The sequence below is a fragment of the Hipposideros armiger genome, unplaced genomic scaffold (assembly GCF_001890085.2).
Source record: "Hipposideros armiger isolate ML-2016 unplaced genomic scaffold, ASM189008v1 scaffold_859, whole genome shotgun sequence".
Lineage (NCBI taxonomy): Eukaryota > Metazoa > Chordata > Mammalia > Chiroptera > Hipposideridae > Hipposideros > Hipposideros armiger.
The window spans coordinates 97,257-115,352 of NW_017732209.1; the positions used below are offsets into that span (position 1 = coordinate 97,257).

General features: G+C 52.2%; 2 protein-coding genes across 5 annotated transcripts in view; one reads left to right on the forward strand and one right to left on the reverse strand.

Moving 5' to 3' along the window:
- MARK4 (microtubule affinity regulating kinase 4) overlaps positions 1–2,355 on the forward strand; it is a 30,046-nt gene extending 27,691 nt beyond the window's left edge. For 3 of the 4 annotated variants that reach the window (XM_019629531.1, XM_019629529.1, XM_019629528.1), the window contains one exon: positions 705–2,355. In XM_019629531.1, coding sequence (XP_019485076.1) covers positions 705–769 — 65 coding nt within the window. In that variant the 3' untranslated portion in view covers positions 770–2,355. The remainder of the gene's footprint in view (positions 1–704) is intronic. The other variant, XM_019629530.1, reaches the window with a different exon arrangement.
- Positions 2,356–4,613: 2,258 nt separating this feature from the next.
- On the reverse strand, positions 4,614–14,231 carry CKM (creatine kinase, M-type). The gene is made up of 8 exons (XM_019629473.1): positions 14,071–14,231; positions 11,781–11,991; positions 10,679–10,833; positions 9,981–10,113; positions 7,444–7,615; positions 6,228–6,351; positions 5,634–5,823; positions 4,614–5,131 (listed from the first exon to the last, which is right to left on the reverse strand). The coding sequence occupies exons 2-8, from the start codon at positions 11,971–11,973 to the stop codon at positions 4,953–4,955; spliced, it is 1,146 nt and encodes a 381-aa protein (XP_019485018.1). The 5' UTR covers positions 11,974–11,991; positions 14,071–14,231; the 3' UTR covers positions 4,614–4,952.
- Between the last annotated feature and the right edge of the window lie 3,865 nt (positions 14,232–18,096).

The following is an 18,096-nucleotide window of genomic DNA, read 5'->3' on the forward strand; positions in this document are numbered from 1 at the left end:
CAAAACTTAATAAATGCCTATGGTACTCCCATCCCAAGACATTGTGACAGAAAGCCCCCAGAAATTTCTAAATACCCCTTGGGGGACAGTACTACTTCTAGGTGAAAACTCCTGGCCTAGAGTAGGGAGACTTGGTCCTCCAATGGAAAAGTGTTCTTACCAGAAAAAGGATGTATTAGTTAAGAAATGAGCTTAGCTACTAGAGCAAAGAGACCCCAAAAATACAGACAGGAATAAATTTTTCTCTCTCACAAACCATGGGGCCAGGCCAGGCTGGCAGGGCCACTCTGTTCCATGAGGTCATTCAAGTAGCCAGGTTCTTGCATCGCCATCCCCTTAGAACCTTGTCGCCATCTTCATAGCTGAGGCTGGCTCATGCTGCAGCCAGGTCCAGCTCACAGGACATGGAGCCCAGGGGGCCAGGGCATGCAATGTCCTTTGAAGGAGGTGGTATGTGTGGAGTTGCAAGTGTTATTTCCACTCGCATCCTGGAATTTGCAGACTGAGGCCACGCCAGGCTGCAGAGGAGGCTGGGAAATGTAGTCTCCAGCTGGGCAACTGTATGTCCGGCTGAAACTATGTTACTAGGGTAAAAGGGGGCGACAGGTTTAGAGGGGACAGCTAGGAGTGTATCCCAAAGTGGGAACAGTGGGTTACCTTCCTCTCCTCTCCCATCTGTGACCTCTAATATCTTCCCACCCCAGTTGCCATCTACCTTGGGATCAAACGGAAACCGCCCCCAGGCTGCTCCGATTCCCCTGGAGTGTGAAGCTGACCAGCTCGCGCCCGCCCGAGGCCCTGATGGCAGCTCTGCGCCAGGCCACCGCGGCTGCCCGCTGCCGCTGCCGCCAGCCACAGCCATTCCTGCTGGCCTGCCTGCACGGGGGTGCGGGCGGGCCCGAGCCCCTGTCCCACTTCGAAGTGGAGGTCTGCCAGCTGCCCCGGCCTGGACTGCGGGGAGTTCTCTTCCGCCGCGTGGCGGGCACCGCCCTGGCCTTCCGCACCCTCGTCACCCGCATTTCCAATGACCTCGAGCTCTGAGCCACCATGGCCCTGGATCCCCTTCTCTTCCTCTTCTCTGTCCCCTTCATTTCTACAGGAAGGGAAGGGGTCAGGGAGGGGATTCTCCCTTTGTCATCCCCTCAGTTTCCCTGGATTTGATTTGGGGGCAAAGACTGTCCCCTCTGCTGTTCTCCAGAGACGCTCAGCATGAGAAGAGTGAGGGGGCTTAGCAGGGGAGCTGGCACCTTCCTGGAGCCTCCAGCCAGTCCTGTCCCCCCTCACCATGCCATGAGGCACCTGAGGAGACTTTGGGGGGCAGGGCAGGGGCAGAAAGGGAAACTGAGGACACTCCCATTTCTCCCAACAGTGCAAGAATTAGGCCTTGGGCAGGGGGTAGGAAGAGTTACTAAGCCTAAAGACTGGAGAATTTGGGGGGGCTGGGAGTGGGGGTCAGAGAGGCAGATTCCTTCCCCTCCCCTGCCCCTCATGCTCGAACCCCCCTTCCTGCCCCTGGCTGGCGCGGGGCACTTTGTACAAATCCTTGTAAATACCTCCACGCCCTCCCCTCTGCAGAGATCTCTCAAGGAGCTGCCACTGTCACCTCCGGTTTTTAAGTTATTACACCCCCCACCCTCCTGTCAGTCCTCTCACCTGCAGCCTGTTGCCCAATAAACTTAGGAGAGTCCCCCCTCCCCCACGCTGACCCTGGGGTTTTCCTTTCCCTGCTTCACCTACAAGTGAGATGAAGAGGAGGGGTGTGACTTTGGGCCAATGGTTTCTCCTTTCTGAGCCTCGGTTTCCTCATCTGCAGAACGGGAGTAGGGGTGTGAGGGTCAAGGATGACTGTGGAAGAGGGCAGGACAGAACTCGGCCTTATCCTCGAGGCCCCCAGTTCCTATGTGAGACTCCCGTCCATCCACTCATGCCCACCCACATGTTATACTGGACTCTAAGCCACTTCTTACTCCAGTAGTACATTTATTCAATAAATAGTCATTGACCGGTGCCTACTCCGTGCCAGGCCCAGTGCTGGACATGGAGATACAAGGAGCCCCTGTCTGTGGAGGATGTGGGTTCTGACACAATAAAGAAACCATTGCTTGGGAGCCCAGAAGAGAGAGGAGGTTGGGGGAGTCACTCCAGAGGAATAAATGCCAGAGTTGGGCTTTGAAGGATGAGTAGGAGTTGACCAGGTACTGGGTATGACTTGGGCAAAAGCCTGGAAGTGGGTGTGCATGGTATATCTTCAGAGAGCTGTGGGTAATTTCAGTGTGACTGCTATGTTGGGGGTGAGTGGAGAACTAACAAGAAATGTTGTATTAGGACTAATAATCCATCTACACTTAAGCAAAAGGCTACTTGTTTGTTTATTTAATAATAGTCCAGGGGTTCCTGACTTCAGGTATGGCTGGGTCCAGGCGCAGGCCATCTCATCTGCTTTTTCACAGTGTGAGGTTCATTCTAGTAGTTTCATCCAGTAGATACTCCCTGATGGCAAAGATGACCCCAGCAGTTCCGACTTTCATCGCTACAGCTTAGTTTCTGCAGCAGAAAGTTCCTCATTGCCAACTTCCAGCGAAAGCCCCAAGACAGACTCTCATTGGCCCAGAAAAGTCATGTGATCATCCCTGAACCAATCGCTGTGACTCAAGTGGCCGGGTCTGTACCTAGAACTGGACTTAGAAGGGGTTCCCAAAGGAAAATCAAGATGTGAGCAGGAGAAGGGAAATGGAAGCTTGATTGACATAAGTCGTTGGGGGCTGTCCAGTACAGGAGGGCAGGACTTGTTTACCCAGGACCTTGTGGGCCAAAGTAAGCAAGTTGGGCTTTCATCTGAGGTCACTGGGGAGCCATGGAGGGTTGTATGCCAGGAAGAGGCCTAACTGTGCCTCAGTTGCCTATTGGGGCATGGTAGGAACATCTTGTCTTGTGTTCTTCATGGGGCTAGTAGGAAGGTCACATGAGAAAATGAAGGGTGGTGAAGATTGAGTGATCAGTGTTGAAAAATTCAGGATCTTGGGCAGAACTGCGTTCCTGTTTCATGTGTGAGGCTGAAAGGTTTTTATAGTTGAGAGGGCAAGAAAAGGGGGGGTGTCAAGGGAACCAGCCCTGTGTTGGGTACACAGTGGTGACCAAGACAGCCCCAAGCCCTGCCCTTGGGGCTCAAAAGTCCAGTGGAGGAAGCAGCGGTGTCCTCAGTGATGATCCAAAGTGGGCAGGGCTGGTGTGGGAGTCCAAAGAGAGCGCTTGCCCCAGCCAGAGTGGGCTTTCTAAAGGAGCAGATATCTAGACACTGCCGGATGGGCATGGGGAGGTGTGTGCATCCTAGGTAGAGGGACTAGCGTGTACAGTTGAATGGCTGGGAAGCAAAAGAGAGTACATGTCCTTCAGCAAATGGCATATGATTCAGGGTGAGTATAGAGCCTATGACAGAGGAGGCTGGAAATGTTGGCACCTTCCAGGAGCACTGGGGAGCCATGATGAGGTTGTGAGCAAGGGTGACAGGGACAGGTTTGTGCTGTGAAGGGAGGGAAGGAGAAGAGTAGGGAGGAGGTCAGGCGGGACAGAAGCTGGGGAGAGAAGGGGTGGATTTAAGGCTTCGGAGAAAAAATGGACAGGACAGGTATGGTAGCTGACACCTGGACTGAGGATTGGCTGGCTCAGCTTGTCCAGGCTGCAGTGTTTGTGGTCTGTGTGGCCTCTGGGGGGAGGGGACTGGGGCATTGGAGCCGGGATTAATGATGGGATCTTTAATTAGGGATAATATTGTAAGTAACATCCTGGCATCTGACAGGCCCTGCATGTCTTGACTTTTGGGGTCTCTCTCTGAACCTTCGTATTTCAGTAATCGGGATTCTTGGGGAAACCCTGGGCTTCAGTTTCCCTTTCCTGGGACCAAGTTTTCCGAAAGACCAATCCCTAAATACATAACAGGGATGCTCTGACCCAAGCCCCAGTCTGGAGGAGCACACTGTGAGCAAAGACATTAAGGTGGGAATTGCAGGATGTAGGAGCTAAAGTATATAGAGGAATAGTGGGGAAAGGGCTGGAAAGGTGAGCCTTCAGCAAATGGTATGTATTTCAGTTTGACCATGAAGAGATGCAAATAATAGGAGTGTGTTCTAGGAGATGTGGGAGTTATGGCAGGTTCTTGAGCAAAGTAAGGGACATTGAGAAGACTGATAGCAACTGTGAGTTGGATGAAGTCAGACCTTACAGAAGGAAGTCAGTGAAAAGTATCATGAGGTACATGTGATGAGATGCATGGGAGGTCGCCAGTTGGAGGCTCATGGGCCGAATTCAAGACTCAAGACATTTTGTTTGGTTTCTCCCTTGCATGGACCCTGTGTTGGAGATCTGAGCATTTGTGGTCAGGAGCCAAGGTTGGGAAGAGCCCAAGCTTGGCTATGTGACACTAGGCCACACCTCGCTGGGTTTCAGATTCTCCATAGAGCCTTATAATTTTGGGATTACACTACCCTAACTTTGCCTCATTTTAGAGATGGAATAAAATGTGCCTAGTGCATGCCTAGAGAGGGCAAACCACTTCGAGATCACACAGCGCCAATTACAAAAGTCCCTTCTCCTTCAATAGGCATCGCACACAAAGCTAAGGCCACCATTGCTTTTATTTGTTGCTTTGAGTGGAGAAAAAGCATGAGCTCCAGATGTGCTGGGCGCTCTCCACTAGCCAGAGCTCCTACTGGTAAGCGGAGCTCTGGTAAAAGGAGAGGAGGGTGTGAGGGAGGTTTCTCATTGGCCAGAACAGAGGATGGAGCCCATTGGTTGGAGCTCCAAGAAGGGTGGATAGAGCCCTCCTTTGAGCAAACCATTATAGGAAGGTCTCCAGGGGAAAGGGGTGGAGCAAGGGATGAAGGGGCGGGCCTCCGGTGGGCCTGGTCCTCCCTTTTGCTGGGGCTCCAGCAGTCGGCGGCGGGCAGGCTGGGCGCCTATTTCTGGGCGGGGATCATGTCGTCGATGGCCTGGCCCTTTTCCAGCTTCTTCTCCATCTCCACCATGAGCTTCACACCATCTACCACCAGCTGCACCTGTTCTACCTCGGACGAGCCCAGCCGATCGGCGTTGGACACGTCGAACACTGAGCCCACGGCAGCTGTGTCCACGCCACCTGTGGAAGCAGGAGGCAGGGGCGTGAAGAGGGAGCAGAGGTACAGGAGCGGAGCCCGGGACGTGATCCCCGTGTGAACCGCGACAGACGCATGTATTGAGTGCCCACTGTGTGTAGCAGGTTACGCTCACGCAGAGCCTCCTAAATTCACCGGCCCAAATCTCCAGCTTTAGGTACCTCACCTCTCTCTCACCCAACAAAAAAATACAGCATGGTGGGTAAGAGAGTGAGCCCTGGAGCCCGGCTGCCTGGGGTCCAATCCTAACCATCCTCCCCTTTACAGGTGGGATACTGAGGCCCGCAGGGGGCCAGGGACATACATAATGTATATTATATAACCATGATGATATATTGACTCCTATGAGATAAGGCGTGCTGGTGCCCATTTGCAAAGGAAGAAACAGGCTCACAGACTGTCCCGTGCTGACCCTCAGAACTCGTGGGGATGCCCCGCCTCAAATGGCCCGCCCCTGACGCCGCGGTGCAGGAGGCGGGGCCGCACCTGTGCCGCGCTTCTGCAGGCGCAGACGGCCGAGGATCTCCTCGAACTTGGGATGCTTGCTCAGGTGCGCTAGTTTCACGTGCACGCCTCCACGCAGCCCAGTGCCCAGGTTGGATGGGCAGGTGAGCACGTAGCCCAGGTGCTCGTTCCACATGAAGGGGTGGCCGGCTTTCTTGAAGATCTCCTCAATCTGAGGTAGGGGGAGACAACCACGGGTCAGCACCAGCGGGCGCACCCAAATACACCTGCAACCCAGATGGTGTTCGGAGGGACGGCGTGAGGATGTGGGTGAGAGCAGGTTCTGAGGGGTCGCGGCTGGGAAACCGGGAGGGATGAGATTCTGAGGGGAGGCACCCGACCCCACAGACTATGGCAGGGTTCTGAGCGCGCTGGACTTAAGGACGCTTTGGAGGCGGGTCTTAAGTATTGGGGTGGAGCCGGGGTTCCCAGGGGGCGGGGCCTTGGAAAGCGATTCGGGCGTGTCTGAGGGGCGGGGCTAGTGTATCGGGAGGAACCGAAGAACCCGGCCTTGGGAAGGGAGTGGGACGTTCAAAAGGTGGAGTCAGAAGTCAGTCCCCAGGGGCAGGCACCCACCTTCTGCAGCCCCACGCAAAAGCGGCGGAAAACCTCCTTCATGTTGCCCCCCTTCTCCATGGAGATGACTCGGAGGTGGTCCTCCTCGTTCACCCACACCAGGAAGCTCTTGTTGTCATTGTGCCTAGGGTGGGGCGCAGCAAGAGGCCAAGAAATCAGCTCCACGGGAACCCCATTCCCCACCCTCTCGCAAACATACCTACCGCTGTGGGACGGGGCAGTGGGGCTGAGGGGCATTAGGTGGTGGCATCTGCTTCCTCAGAATCACAGAAGCTTGCACCTGCAGACTATCACAGGATCTGTAAACTCTCTAAACCTGGGATCAAGAACTTTTAGGGTCTTAGGTCTTTGAACAGCATTAAATTTATAGCCTCTTAGAATCTTAGAATCAGAAGCTTGGAATCATAATTGATAAATCTTGGAAATCCTACATCTATCTGGTCTTAGGACCCAAGAATCTTCCTATCACATGTGACATCCCAGAAACATAGTTGTGGAACCATAAAACTTTAGGAGCTGAGAATGTTTGAAACCATGGAATCACAGAATCTGAAATTAGTGAATCTTAGAACATAAAAATATTTAAAACTTCGAAATCTTAAACTCATCCCATCGGTAAATCTTAGAACCTACACTCTCCAAGTCGTTTGAAACCAAGTTTCTCAAAACCTTTTTAAATCTTTGACTGTCAGAATCAGGGATTCAAAGTGTCATTAAAAGCCTAATTAGCAACAATAATAATAAAGATCATACTAATAGCCAAGATGTACTGAGCACTTACTATATAGCAGGTGCTGTTTTAAATAGTTTACATAAATTAACTCATTAATCCTCACAAGAACCCCAACAACTAAGAATTATTGTGATCTGCATATTATAGATGAGGAAACTGGAACAAACAAATGTTAAATAATGTGTCCAATGTCACACAGCTAGTAAGTGGCAGGACTAGGATGTTAACCCAGAGAATCTTGGTCAAGTCTAAGTTCCTAGCTGCCGCTTCTCTGGTCCAAGTTTCCCAAACTGTGACACATAGACCACAGGGCAGGCAGGGTGGAGGGTATGATCATATTCTGGTTGGAAACATAATTACTTTTCATTTTCTGGTTGGAAACACAATTACTTTTATGATCTTAATTTTAGGGGAGGAATAAAGAGGGTGGTGGGGGGATGGAAGAGGCTGGGGGGAGGGGAGGCCTTGGGGCAGGGTTCTCACCAGATGCCACGGGCATCGGGCCAGTCTCGGGCCATGCCTGAGGCCAGCAGCAGTGGGGACACAGGCTTGTCAAACAGGAAGTGGTCATCAATGAGCTGCTGCTGCTCCTGCTCTGTCATGCTCTTCAGAGGGTAGTATTTCCCCTTGAACTCGCCCGTCAGGCTGTTGAGGGCTAAGAGGCCACAAGAAGGAGAGGTCAGCAGTTGCAGCCTGCCCCCCCTGAAGCAGGGTGTGGAGGCCCCAGGGACCCCACACTGCTGCCCCTGACGGGCCTGGGCCTTGGCCTTGTGGGTATCCTAAAGATGCCTGAATACTGTGTCTAAACCCAAATTCATGAGCCCCCAAATGTGCTCCTCCCCTGTCTGCCCAGAAACAGCCACACCATGTGTTCAAGCCAGAAAACATGGTTCTCCCCTTTCCTCAAGCCTCACATCTAATCCACCTGCAAGCAATAGTGTGCTGGTGCCACACCTACTGGCCAGCAAGACAGATAGTCAAAGTCTCAGGAATTTGGGGAATCATCAATAAAAATTATTATAATATAGCATATTTGGTATTTGTATATATTCATATGTGTCATAAATATATAATGTGTATAATAAGTATATTTGTATATATGTATAATATTTATATAATATATCTACAAAGGATGCCAAGAAAAGGTATTTTAAGAAAGGAAAAAACTGTATTAAAATTGTAATATTCAATATATACCGATAACAAAAGATGAATACAAGTCACATTTGACTTCTGCAATTATAAGAGGTGCTCAGAGTGGTTACCATCTGCGTCCAGACACTTCTGATTATGGCGAATTACTGCTTGAGCAGTGCCGACCAATGTGTCCAGCTGTATCTCTGCACGTGCTGTTTCAATTTCTTCACACAGTACCTTGTGTCTCAAACTTATCACGAATGCGTGCAATTGTTAGGCGTGTTGGAGGTTCTGTTGCATACTCATGCCTCCATTGTCGTACTTCCACAACGTTCTTGAATTTCAGATACTACTTCAAAATGGTCTTGCACTCCTCGAAGGACAACCGTGCTTCTATTTTCTTTGACTGTCCTGCCTGTCGCATGGTGACGCTAGCATTCATTTGATTAATGCCATCTTTTGAGCGAACGTCATACTACATACACATTGCTACCGTAATTCAATTCAACTTTGATAATGTATCAAATACATAGATAACATCTCTTAAAATGTGTATACATTTTTTTGGCACCCCCGTATTTATTTATATACATTTTATACATTGTTTATATAATATACTATATAATGTTATATCTCATATACTATACATATATACTATATTATTAAAAATAAATTACATAAACTTACAAATTAAATAAATTATATTTAAAACAAAGGTAATAAATACTCAAAACTATCATTTCCTAATTATTTTTCTACATTTTCTATCATCTATGTTCTTGAAGTTATCTTCATCTATCGTATTTGTATGGTGGAAATATTATATGATGATGTGCTACCATGCATCCTTTCCCATCTCTGTATGATATCACGTCAATAGCTTAAAATTGGCCATGGTAGGAGAATTTACACCACAGAAATTGGCCATTGCTGCAAATCAGGGCTATGTTTTTCTGAGAGCCAGTTGTTAAACATTTATCAGAACAACACAAGTCCAGATGATTCTACCTCCAAAACATGCTTTTTCTCCCTATCCCATTGCTATCCCTCACCCTTCACCTGGACCACTGTAACCTCCTCATGGTCTCTCTGCCTTCACCCACAGTCTGTTCCCCACTCAGCAGCCAGAGGGCTCCATGTAAGTCTAAACCTGTCCTTCCTCTGCCCACCACCTCCCACTGGCTTCCGCCTCTCTGAGTCAAAGCCAAAGCCCTCTAGACAGCCCTCAAGGCTCTGTCCAACCTGGCCACCCACACCCCTCTGACCTCATCTCCTCCGCTTCTGACCTCCAGCCAGAGTGGTCTTGCTATTCCTTTCCACCTCAGGGCCTTTGCACTTGCTGTCCCACCTGCTGGAATTCTTCCCAAGGTAGTCTCCTTCCTGTCAATCAGGTCTCAACTCCTTCCTAAGGCAGGACCTCCAGTCATTCTCTGCCACACCCCTTATTTCTTGGCTTCATGGCATTTTGGAATTATCTTGTTGTTTTGTTGGTTTCTGTGCTTCCTTTCATCTCCCCACCAGGCTGACAGCTCTGTGAGAGCAGCAACATTGTCCACGCTATTCATCATGGGAGTCCCAGGTCCCCACAGAGAGCCAGATAAACTATAAATATTTGCTGGCTGGCTGGATGTCAGGACTCTGGTGCAATTAGGTGTCTGCGTGGATCTGCTCAGGATGCCTCAAGTCTTGACAGCGCTCCCCGCTCCCCCAGACTTCCACCAGGGGGAATGCTGCCAGCTGTCACGCACCAAGCACCCATGATTTTTACCAAGCAACTTTGGTGTTTGGGAAAATGGGGGACCAAGGGGAGCCAGGGACCTGCCCATGGAAGAGCAGAGCCAGAGCTGGGTGACCTTAGCAGTGAGTGGGGTGGGGGCTCTCACCTTCCACAGAGAGTTTCTCTACAGCTCGGCGCTCGCCACGGGAGCAGTGGGGGGGCAGCGTGTAGCCCTTGATGCTGCGGCCTGTGCGGACGCGGCTGCTGAGCACGTAGTTGGGGTCCAAGTCATCTCCACCCTGGAAGGCAGGTGGGTGTCACATCCAGTTCCCTCTGACTCCTCCTTCCCCACTGGCGTCTCCTTCCACTGCCCTCCCTGCCTCTGCCTCTTCCTTCTTTCTCTCTCCATCTCTGTCTCTCTCCCGTGTCCTCACTATCTCGGTTTTTTCTCCACACCTTTCTTTCCCCATTTTGTCTTCCCATTTCTGTTTCTTTTCATCTCTGTCTCCTATCTCTCTGTCTGACTCTGTCTGCATCCCTCTCTGTCTCTTCTCCCCTCTCTGACTCTCTCCATTCTTTCTGTGTCTCTGTTTCTCCCTTTCCTGTGTCTACTTTGTGCCTGCCTTTCCCTCTCTCTCCTCTCCTTTTTCTCTTCCCCCTACCCCTGCCTCCTTGTCTGTCTTCTCTCTGTCCCATTCTCTGTGTCTCTCTCCATCCCTGTTCATCTCTGTATCTCTGTCTCCCTGAGTGCCCCTCCCACCTCTGTCCTTCTCTGCCTCTCTCTGCCTCTGTCTTTCTCCCTCTGTCCTCCTCATCCCTCTGCCCTCTCTCCCCCAGGCCTCCCCTGCCCTGGGGGCAGCCAACCTTGAGGTTCTCATGGTTGAGGTCAGTCTTGTGCTTGTCGGTGGGTTTGTAGCCCCCGTGCCGGTCCTGGATGATAGGGTCAAAGAGGTCCTTGAAAACCACATAGGACTCCTCGTCACCAGCCACACAGCCCACGGTCATGATGAAGGGGTGACCTGAGGGAGCCGGGGTGAGGTCAGAGGAGCTCGTCCCCAGAAAGGAAGGCCTGGGCATCCAGTGTAGACTGCATGTGTGTGTGTGTGTGTGTGTGTGTGTGCATGTGCGTGTGTGTGTGTCAGCAGGGGGTTTATTCAACACATCTGGGTCAGAGCTGAGAAGGCTGAAGGTTGGTAAAAACGGGGAGGGGAGGCTGAGAGAGGTCAAGGTGGCATCTGGAGTGAGGAAAGAATTCTGGGGGCAGGGCAAAAGAAAAAAGGAGAGTCTCAGGAGGCCAATTACTAAATTGGTCAGGTACTAGAAATATCACCACTTCAGAATTCCTAGATCATGGAATCTTCACCTAAAATTTCTCAGAACCCTAGACTATCAGTTCCCACTGAAAATAAGAGACTTGCGCAAGACCCTCTTACTTCCCAGATGTGGAAACAGTGGCCCAGAGAGAGAGGGGGCCTCTCTCCTCAGTCACATGATGAGTTGGAGGCTAAGACGAGAACCTGGTCTCCTGCCACCAGATCCCCTCGCCCTTGCAGGGTGTCCTTGGAGAAAGAACCACGGCACCAGTAACATCCCCTGTCACATTCTGAGTGCTCACTTTGTGACAAGTGCTGCTCTAGCACTGTGTGTACATTGGCTCCTATGTTGTCACAACATGGGTGCCCGTTTTTTAGGTGGAAAGTGAGGCCCAGAGAGATTAAATGACCTTCTGGGGGAAGTCTTGCATTACACTCGTGTACATTTATTGAGTGGTTTACTATGTGCCAGGTCCTGTCCCAAGCCCTTCCCACATATGAACTCATCCGTTTCTCACAACAGCTCTATGACGATGGCCCCACTTTACAGATGGGGAAACTGAGGCCTGGGGAGGTAGGATCGAGGCCTGGCTGGCAAAATCCAGAGCACCCCCCTCTTCTTCTCCCTGGGATGCTCCACCAAGGAGGCTTACCTGGGTTGTCCACACCTGTCTGGATGACATCGTCCAGAGTGAAGCCAGACGGAGTCTCCTTGTCCCGCAGCTTCTTGTAGAGGTCAGGGGTCAACACCTTGGCCATATGGTTGTTGTGCTTGCTGAGGTCCGGGTACTCCTCTTCCGGCTTGTAGTTCAGCTTGAACTTGTTGTGGGTGTTACCGAATGGCATGGTGGCGGCGTGGGGGGCCTGGTGGGAAGAGGAAGAGGGAAAGGTTAGCTTGTCTCCAGCAGAGACCACAAGGTAGCAGAGTGAAGCTTTGGGCTCAGGCAGGTCTGAGGGCCAGTTCTGACTCCTGTGCTGTGTGCCTTGGAGCAAGAGGGGTCCCTTCTCTGAGCCCCTGCCTTTTGACAGGATGCATCAGGAGTCTTGGGATAGGATACCAGATTCTCCACATGTTGGCAGGTGACCTTGGACTAGTAATCTTGCTAGAGACTCAGTTTCTCCAGCTGGAAAATGGAGTGGGGTATCTTTGGGTTGGAGTAGTAATTGGGGCATGGGTAAGAATGTACCGTAGTTTCTCGAATCAGACAGCCTGGGTTTGAATCCCAGCTCTGCCACTTACAACAAGCTGTGTGACCATGGGCAAATTGCCAAACCTCTCTGTGCCTCATGTTACTCATCTGTAAAACTGGGATCATACTAGCACTCACCTCATGGAGCTGTTGGGAGGATTAAAGAAGTTAATGTATGTAAAGCACTTGGAATAACGCCTGCCACATAAGAAGCATTATTTTGCTCAGCTATTATTGTTGTTGTTGTTGTTTTTAAGGTGTATGTGAGGAGCTGGTGTGAAGGTGGAAGGTGTTGCTGGGAATGAGTGTGTGAGCAGAGAAGGGACAGTCTCTCCCAGAAGGTTCTTGGGTGCTCAGTCAAGGGATGAGGGGCAGGTTGGAAGGAACGGGGCTGGGTGGCTGCCCCCACCTCTGTGTGCTGACAACTCCCACAGGGCTCAGGGAAGAAAAGCTCAGCCCGAGGGATGTGAGGGTCTACAGAGCTGGGTTCAAATCCCACCAATGCCATTTCCCTGCTTGTGACCCCAGGCCAGTTGCTCAGCCTCTCTGAGTCTCTGTCTCCTGTGAACTGAGCCTTCCCCATGAAGTTGCCAGTATTCTTCAAGCTAGGGCATTTGGCTGGCTCAGCACAAGCCCTGGCGTGGAGTTGGGGCCCAGTACCTAGGGGGATGGTTGCTATTATTGTTATTATTACTTTTTATTCACAAGACCCAGAAACAAGGAGGGACCCTTCAGCGGTGGGGGTGGGGGTGGGGGTGGGACGCTCCAAGAATGGGAAACAAATAGGATGGTGGGAGACTGGGACCAGGGTGAGCTGAAGAAGGCTGAGGCATCGGGCTTGGGGGGATGGGAACCTACGAAAGACCTTTGGAGCTGCTGTCCAGCGTTGGGGATTATTTTTAGAGCCTGGCACACTCTTCCTCCCAGCTACCCAGCTGCCACACCCCACCCCCCCACACATTCCAGGGGCTCGCCTTGCACCAAGTCAGCAGGCTGGAGACAGGTGGGTCAGGGTGGCCGGGAGGACACGGACCCAGGCCTCCGCGGGGCTCAAGAGCTTCAAGCCCAGAAAACTCCCTTCAGAGGGTGCCCCCACCCCCACCCCTGCTAGGGACATGTCAGGAGAGGACACTGAGGCAAGATGGGTGAGTCCAAGAGACATGAGCAGAAATAGCCCCAGAGCCACACACACATATCACTATGGACTCCCAGATCACGCCATCAACAGTCACATGCACACACCTCTAAGCTCAGGGTCATACCCAGGATATAGGCACCCATACAGGAGCCAAGAAAGGCAGACACGAGGTCACACTGTTTTGGGACACAACAGGGACGCACATGGTCACAAACACAAAGACTCCACTGAGCCTGATCTTGCAGACCCTGACGAATGATATACAGACAACTCCCACGGCTTGTGGAGCCCCGTCCTGGTGACAAATCATCATGAACACAGGTCAGGCCCGCAGCCCCTTGCAGCTGGCAGCTGTCAAGACTCCTTTTGTCTCCAGGGTCTCTCCCCAGGACCTTGTGCTACAGAGATCACCAGTCACAGCAGGGGTTGGGGGCTCACAGGTGGAGGGGACTACCAGGCACGGAGGTCAATATTCCCACACACTGACCCGCCTGTGTGCAAGAGGATGGGGGGGGGGTAGCACACATGCAAGACTCCTTCCAGAGCCAGGCTGGTTTCTACACCCATGGGGGCCCCCCACTCAGGACTCCACCCTATTCCCACCCCAGGCGGTACCTGTCTGGGCTGTGCTGAAGGGGGCTGTCTGTATCCTGGAGGCAACACTGACCCAAAGGAAGAGCCTGCAGCCCTGGCTTTATATAAAGGACCCCCCCCTCCCCCAGGCTGTGCTATTGGCTGAGAGGGGCTGCCCCCAGGGAAGGGGGCTGGAGGGCAGCTGAGCCTCTCACCTCGCTGCCCAGGCACCGTGCCCACGCTGAACCCAGGCATGCCTTGAGCCCAGCCCCATGGCCTTGTATGGGCCACCCTACGGCAGCCCCACCAAGCTGATCCCCTGACCAAGTGCTGAGTCGGGCTGGCAGCAACAGCTGGCCCCCTGCCGGGGACACTGGATTGTGGCAGGAACCGTCCTGGGCACGTAGAAGCCACCCTCCCCGGGCTTTCCACAAAGCAGCCACCGGCTCCTGTACCCAGCCCTCTCCTCAGCCCCCAATGGGCTTGACCCCAACAAACAGGCAAGTCCTGAGCCTTGGCCCTGGGGAAACCTTGCAATGCCTGCTGGAGAACCAGGTATCAGTTTTCCAGAAGAGGAAACAGAGGTCCAAAGAGGCTGTGTGACTGGCCCAGTGTTACCCAACTGTAGGGAGAATATGACCAAAGCTGAGGTTGGAACTCAGGACTGCCTGCCCCCAGAAGCCTATGTTTAGATGCACTTTCCTCCTTTCCTCCTTGGGAGTGAGTGAGTGTGTGTGTGGGGGGGTGGGGGTGGGGGTGGGTTGGAAACTGAGGCTCCGCTGAGTTGAGATTTAAACTCAAGGCCCGATTTGGAGGCAGTAGTCCAACCCTCCCCACTCCACCATCCCGGTGACAGTGACGCCATGAGATTTCCGCTGTGGAGGGGACAGGGAAGGACTCGCCCAGGATGGGAGTTTATTTTTAGAACACACTTCGCTGTCTCCTCTGCGAAAGCCGAGAACCCAGGACGCTGGGGATGGGGGAGCACGGGGCAGGTGTTGGGGGGTGGGATCACCACATGTCCAGTTTAATTATAACTAGGCCTCTCGGGTATCCCGGGCCTCGCCTCCTTACAAGGGCAGCCATGGCCCCTGGAGGCCGTCCCCACCCCCAGGGGAAGAAGGCAGGGCGGGGACACTGGCCAGAGCGTGGGCGCCCTACTCGCACAGATCTGGCATAGCAGGAGCTCTTGGCACCTCGACTGTGATTGGGGATCTCAAGGACTAAGGAGGGGAGTCTGTGGAAGGGGGGAGGGCACAGAGGAAGCTGCTTCCTCCTCCTGGAAGGCACCAATATTGCAGGTCAGGGGGGGCGGGGTAGCGAGTGCAGGGAGAGCCCAGGATTGCAAGAAGAGAACGTTCCCTTCCTCTGGGGTTCCTCCCTCCTCCTGGCTCTCCCCCATTTCTTCGCAGGCAGATGGGGACTTATCTAGGGAAAAGGTGTCCTCTCTGCTTCACCACTGGTGGGGAGAGGGTTGCTTAGAAAACTTTTCCTTGAGGCTCAGACCCTGATCTCTCCACCCACCTATCCCCTCCCAGCAAAGTCAGAATGGCAAAGGTCTCCTTCATGGTTAGGGAAACTGAGGCTCAGAGGACTGCATTTATCATTTTAACAATTATTTATTGAGCACTTATTGGGGACACAGCAGAAAGCAGCCAAAACCCCTGCTCTCATGGAGGTGACATTTTAGTGAGTGAACAAGTAAATATATGCTGTCAAGTAAATATATACTGTCATGTCGCTGCAATAGGGCTTTGGAGGAAACTGAGAGTAAGGGACAAGTGATGGCACAGCAGGGGAGGTGAGGTCAGGCCTCTATGGGGAGGTGACATCTGGGCAGAGACTTGAGGGAGAAGAGGAAGCCAACCATGTGGGGAATCCGGAAGGGGAATAGCAGGTGCAAAGGCCCCGAGGTGGGAATGGCTTGGCATATCCAAGAGACAAGGGAGGAGGCTGCAGGGCTGGAGCAGATGGGGTAGAGGGGAGAGTGAAAGGAAGAATATGAGGCTGGAAAGGGGACAGGAGCAGACCTTTCAGGTCCCAGAGGCTGTGGAGGAATTTCCATACCACTTTGAGAGGGATGGAAACCACTGAGGGTTATGAGCAGGAGAGAGACAGGATCCAGCCAAGTCATATACCTTGTAGGTGGCACAGCCCAACCCCCTGGGTCCCTAATAATCCCTTATGAGAATATTTGACATTCTTTTTTTATTTTATTTTATTGGGGAACAGTGTGTTTTTCTCAGACCCATCAGCTCCAAGTCAATTTGTTGTCTTCAATCTAGTTGTGGAGGGCGCAGCTCACTGGCCCATGTGGGAATCAAACCAGCAATGGTGGTGTGATGAGCACTGCACTCTAACCAACTGAGCCAGCCGGCTGCCCAATATTTGACACTCTTGATGGCCATGCAGCATCAGAAGCCCTTTCTATGTTTGGGGAGTTCCCCACCCTATTAGAGACTCCTTTGGAGAAGCCAAAAATGTCAGAAACTTGGTTTCCCAGAATCCTCTGCAGTAATAGTCCACTCCAAACAATAAGGCTCAGAGAGGTTAAGTGACTTGCCCAAAGTCACACCACTGAGAAGGGGCAGAGCTGGGAATCAAACACGCACAGAGCTGCTGAGAGTGAGTTCAAGCTTTGGTGACAATAATTTCTAGGTCTCTTAGTAAGGTCAGACTCTATTGTCAACCCAGAGTCACTTTCCAAGTCTTCAGGCCCTGATAATTTGTACCCACTTTTCCATGCCCCCTTTATCACCCCAGCAGTCTGGCTTCAGTGTCCAAGCACTTTATGTGTGTTAATCAAAGTAATCCCCCAACAGTCCTATGAAGTGCATACTAAAAATTTTACAGATCAGGGGCCGGGTGAGTGGCTCGTTGGTTAAGAGTTGGCTTGGGAGCGTGAGCTCTGAGCAGCAGGGCCGCTGGTTAGGATCCCACATGGGCCAGTGACACTGCCCTCTACAGCTAAGATGGTGAACAACAGCTAAACCTGGAGCTGGGCTGCCATGAGTCACCGACGATTGGGAAGGCTGCAGTGGGGCTGCAGTGGACTGCCGTAAGCTATCGTGAGTGGCTGGCAGCCAATGTGAGTGGCCAGCAGCTGGCGTGAGCTGCCGTGAGCCACAGTGAGCGGCCATCCAATGGCCGGCGACCAATCTGCCTCAGCCAGGAAGAGCGCAATGATCACAATACCAACACGGGCCAGTGAAGCAACGTCCTCCACAACTAGACTGAGGAAGAAAACAACAGCAACTTGTCTGTTCCCCTTCCTTGATTCCCCAATGCTGTTCCCTCCCCCAATTCCACAATAAAATCTTCAAAAAAATTTTTTTGTACAGTTCAGGAAAGTGAAGCCCAGAGAGGTCACTTGCCAAAGTTGCACAGCTGGGAAGTAGCAGAACCAGACTGGACCCGATAGCCAGTCCCTAAGCTTGTATTCATAATCCCTTCTTTTTTTTTTTTTAATTGGGGAATTGGGGGAGAGGAACAGCCAAGTTGTCCTTCAATCTTCGTTGTGGAGGGCATAGCTCGCTCAGCTCCATGTCCAGTCGCCATCTGGCTGCCCATCGGCAGCTCATGGCCACTCAGCTCAAGGTGCCATGTTCAATCTTAGTTGTGGGTGGGCATAGCCCACCATCCCATGCAGGAGTCCAACCGGAAACCTTGTTGCTAAGAGCGCACGCTCTAACCACTGAGCCATCCTGCCACCTGTTGATAGCTCAGCTCCGGTGCAGCTCAGGCGCAGCTCACTGGGCCATGTGGTAATCAAACCAACGGCCGTGTTGGTCAGAGCTCGTGCTCTTAACCAATTGAGCCACTTGGCTGGCCCTCATAATCCCTTCTTGATCCCACTTCTTCATGATGAAGCCCATTTTACAGAGAATGGACACTGAGACTGAAAAAGAGCAAGGGAGTTGCCCAAGGTCACAACCAGTATTCTGGAATTGCAGAACTTGCATGTTTCCCTTCACCCCCCAGACCCTGGCATTGAAGAGCAACCCTGCTCCCAAGCTCTCCCTTTTTCCTACCACCTCTCCCGTCCCTATCCCTCCCCTGGAGGTGTGG